The 3,930-nt window shown below is 52.2% G+C and overlaps 1 protein-coding gene across 5 annotated transcripts in view; it reads right to left on the bottom strand.

Annotated features, from left to right (window-relative positions):
- Positions 1-3,930, bottom strand: part of MSI2 (musashi RNA binding protein 2) — a 245,056-nt gene that overhangs the window by 102,471 nt on the left and 138,655 nt on the right. For all 5 annotated transcript variants that reach the window (XM_057379456.1, XM_057379458.1, XM_057379455.1 and 2 more), the window contains exon 7: positions 1,100-1,148. In XM_057379456.1, the coding sequence (XP_057235439.1) occupies positions 1,100-1,148 (49 nt within the window). The remainder of the gene's footprint in view (positions 1-1,099; positions 1,149-3,930) is intronic.

Genomic DNA, 3,930 nt, shown 5'->3' on the forward strand with positions numbered 1-3,930 from the left:
AATCCCAATCCCAATCCCAATCCCATCCCAGGGCAGAGAGCAGGGCCTGGGGCCTGTCCCAAGCCATCCCATTCCTATTCCCATTCCCATTCCCATCCCCATCCCAATCCCATTCCCATTCCCATTCCCATTCCCATTCCCATCCCCATCCCCATCCTAATCCTAATCCCAATCCCAATCCCACTCCCATCCCCATCCCAGGGCAGGGAGCAGGGCCTGGGGCCCATCCCAAGCCATCCCATCCCATCCCCGTCCCATCCCAATACCATTCCCATTCCCATCCCCATCCCAATCCCATTCCCATCCCCATTCCCAGGGCAGGGAGCAGAGCCTGGTGCCCATCCCATCCCATCCCTGTGCCCATCCCCATCCCAATCCCATTCCCATTCCCATTCCCATTCCCATTCCCATTCCCATTCCCATTCCCATTCCCATTCCCAGTCCCATTCCCATTCCCATTCAATTCCCATTCCAATGCAGGGAGCAGGGCCTGGTGCCCATCCTGAGCTGTTTGGTGCCAGAGCTGGGCTGCAGTGGGCACAGGAATGGCTCTGTGACAGCAGCACCATTTATTGCCACTGAAAGGAATGGCCAGAACAGGGACAGTGACCCTCAGTTCCACAGAGCTGTAAAAACAGTGATGGAACCTCACCTCTCCTGTGAAATGTGTGCAGGAAATTCCTCTGCTGGAGATCCTGCTTGTTCAGAATTGCCAGCATGGAGCACCAGCAGCCCTGAGCCTCACAACTCCACACAGTGCTGGGGTTTAGCACCTTCATTTCCTCTATTTCAGCTAARCTGGCTGAAATGGCATAAATGATGGCATAAATGCCCATCTTAACCAATGGCAGCCACCCTGGTACAACCCTGCTGCTCCCCAGCAGCCTCAGCACAGGCAGCTCCACGGATCCACCCTCTCCAGAGAGCTTGGCAGTGCCCTCCCAAAGCAAATCCATCACACTGACCCCTCCTAACAACAAAATCCACGTGCATGGGGCATTCCATGGCAAGCAGCCCTTCCCCTGCAGGACACAGGGATTCAGAGCCATGGATTAAAGCCATCACACTGAGCCTGGGTTTTACTCAGAGCACCCCTTACCTCTATGCCTGTTGGTCGTCTTGTCGAACATGAGCATGGCATCCTCTACCTGCAAGACAAAAGAGGGGAGAGCTGTGCTTTAGCAACTCAAAAACACCACACAAACACAGGCAGGAGCAGCCTGGATGGAGCAGAACTCTTGGTTTTGGCATAGGCAGCTCCTAATTTTGGAAATCTGATGTTTTCCCCACCCCTGCCCTGGCTGACAGCTGATCCTGCAGCAGAAAAGTGACCACTAAGAGTGGTGGCCCTTAACACCCAAATATTTCAGCAGCTCTTCCACTTTCCATCAGTCCTTGGCCTGGAGGGAGAGAAGGAAGGGCCAAGAGAGGAATTGGGGATACAAATCAGACCCATGGGATACAAATCAAACCCATGGGACACAAATCAAACCCATGGGATACAAATCAAACCCAGGACTTCTAAAAAGTTATATCTCTGTCTTGGCTGAGAGTTCGGAGGTTAAAAAAGGCAGAGAGGGGAAGAATCTGCTCAGCCAAGAAAGGTGTTCACAAGTTTTCAAAAGGGTTTTTAAAAAGCTGCAGGAAAGACAGGAAAGGGAGGAGGGAGAAAGTTGAATTTGCAACAGGCTCGGCATTTCCACTTCAGAAGAGAGATGACTGATGAAACGGATTGAAGTGCAACCCAATTGCTTTCAACTTTCATTAGGATTTGCATGATTTATTCCACCTCCACGTAATCTGTGCAGCCACACCTCAAATTTTGCACTTATTGCACAAGGATGTTTGTGCTGGSTTGATTTGCCAGCGCTGTCACACCTCGAGCTGCTGCTCTGGGTGCAGGTGGGTCCAGGTGCCACAGGAAACAGCCTGGGCAAACTCTGAGATGGAATTACAGACCTTCAAMTCCCTCTTGTAAACTCAGGGATGATGAAAACCTGCAGCACTGAGTTACAGGAGGTGCTGCASGAAGGGAGAACTCTGATGGAAAGGTTTTATCCTCTGAAGGATTCCACTGGCTTTGGGATTTTTTTTTGTTCTTTGAGGTGTTTGGATTTTTTTTTTCCAACAGGAATTTTTTCTTTGCTTCCTCGTGCTTTTATTCTGGCTTTCTATAAATTGTTTGTTTTAGCTAAATGATTTACAGTGCAGTTAACACGCTCTCCTCATGTCACAGTGTCACCACAGGGCCTGCCTGTCCCCCCAAATGTCCTCTCAGGCAGCCTCATGTCTGTGAAAAAATACCATCTCAGCCTTGTCTGGGCAGAAAGGTGGTAAAAATACAGCTTGAGGTTCTGAGGGACCAAAATACATTCCAGGAGATAGTAAAAAAAAATACCGTCCAGCAAAACCTTACGTGATGCCTAAAATTCATCTGAAAACTTTTCTCTGCTTAAATTTTTCTTAACTGTTTCAGCCAAAAAGGTTTGCCAAAAGTGCCAGTGATGGCCTGAGACGGTGCAGAACTGCAGGTCTGCTGAAACTCATCTTGACTGAGACATAAAGATGCTGATGCACAGAAAAACCCAAAATTCATCAGGCTGTTTGTCCTGCTGTCCACCTTCCCTCCGAGGGTGAAAACTCCCCAGGATGAGCAAGAGCAGGAGGCAGATAAGGACCAGGCTGCCCTTCACCCTGCACGCTGCTTATCTCTGCTCCAGGGTTATGTTTGCTCAGCAATCTTTATTTTTCATTCTCACAGGTCTTGGCCTCACTAGAACCAAAAATTACACATTGCACCTGCTGGGGCATCGCAGCTCCTGGGACTCCTCGGTCCCTGCAGCAGCCACACTCTGTCCCCACTGCTGCAGAAGGTTTGATATGGGACTTTTCTGTGCCAGTCTGACCCCAGAGAGCTCTGGGATGCCCCAGAACACCCAGACAGGTCTCCATGAGCTCTCCAGGCTGGACCCACCCTGTCCCAAGGTGACAGCTCCTCCTGCATGAACATTCCTGGGGCACCAGGCACCCTCTGTCCCTACTAGGTCCCTGCTACAGAAGGTTTATATGAACTTTTCCACTCCCCGTCTGACCCCAGAGAGCTCTGAGAGGCCCCAGAACACCCAGACAGGTCTCCATAAGCTCTCCAAGCTGGACCCACATTGTCCTGCCAAGGTGACACCTCCTCCTGCATGGACACTCCTGGGGCACCAGGCACCCTCTGTCCCCACTCAGTCCCTGCTGCAGAAGGTTTGATATGAACGTTTCCACCCCCAGTTTCAGCCCAGAGAGCTCTGGGATGCCCCGTGATCTCTCCAAGCTGGATCCACATTGTCCTGCCAAGGTGACACCTCCTGCATGGGCATTCCTGGGGCACCAGGCACCCTCTGTCCCTACTAGGTCCCTGCTGCAGAAGGTTTGATACAGAACTTTCCTGTCCTGGGGCCAATCTGACCCCAGAGAGCTCTGGGATGCCCCAGAACAGCCCAGACAGGTCCCTATGAGCTCTCCAAGTTGGACCCACCCTGTCCCAAGGTGACAGCTCCTCCTGCATGAACATTCCTGGGGCACCAGCCACCCTCTGTCCCTACTAGGTCCCTGCTGCAGAAGGTTTATATGAACTTTTCCACCCCCAGTTTCAGCCCAGAGAGCTCTGGGATGCCCCGTGATCTCTCCAAGCTGGATCCACATTGTCCTGCCAAGGTGGCACCTCCTGCATGGGCATTACTGGGGCACCAGCCACTCTCTGTCCCTACTAGGTCCCTGCTGCAGAAAGTTTGATACAGAACTTTCCTGTCCTGGGGCCAATCTGACCCCAGAGAGCTCTGGGATGCCCCAGAGCAGCCCAGACAGGTCCCCTGTCCCCATGTGCTCTCCAGGCTGGACCCACATGACCCTGCCAAGGTGACAGCTCCTCCTGCATGGGCATTC

Source organism: Malurus melanocephalus, unplaced genomic scaffold (genome assembly GCF_030028575.1).
Source record: "Malurus melanocephalus ecotype Western Australia unplaced genomic scaffold, MMel_1.1 scaffold_406, whole genome shotgun sequence".
Taxonomy (NCBI): Eukaryota; Metazoa; Chordata; class Aves; order Passeriformes; family Maluridae; genus Malurus; species Malurus melanocephalus.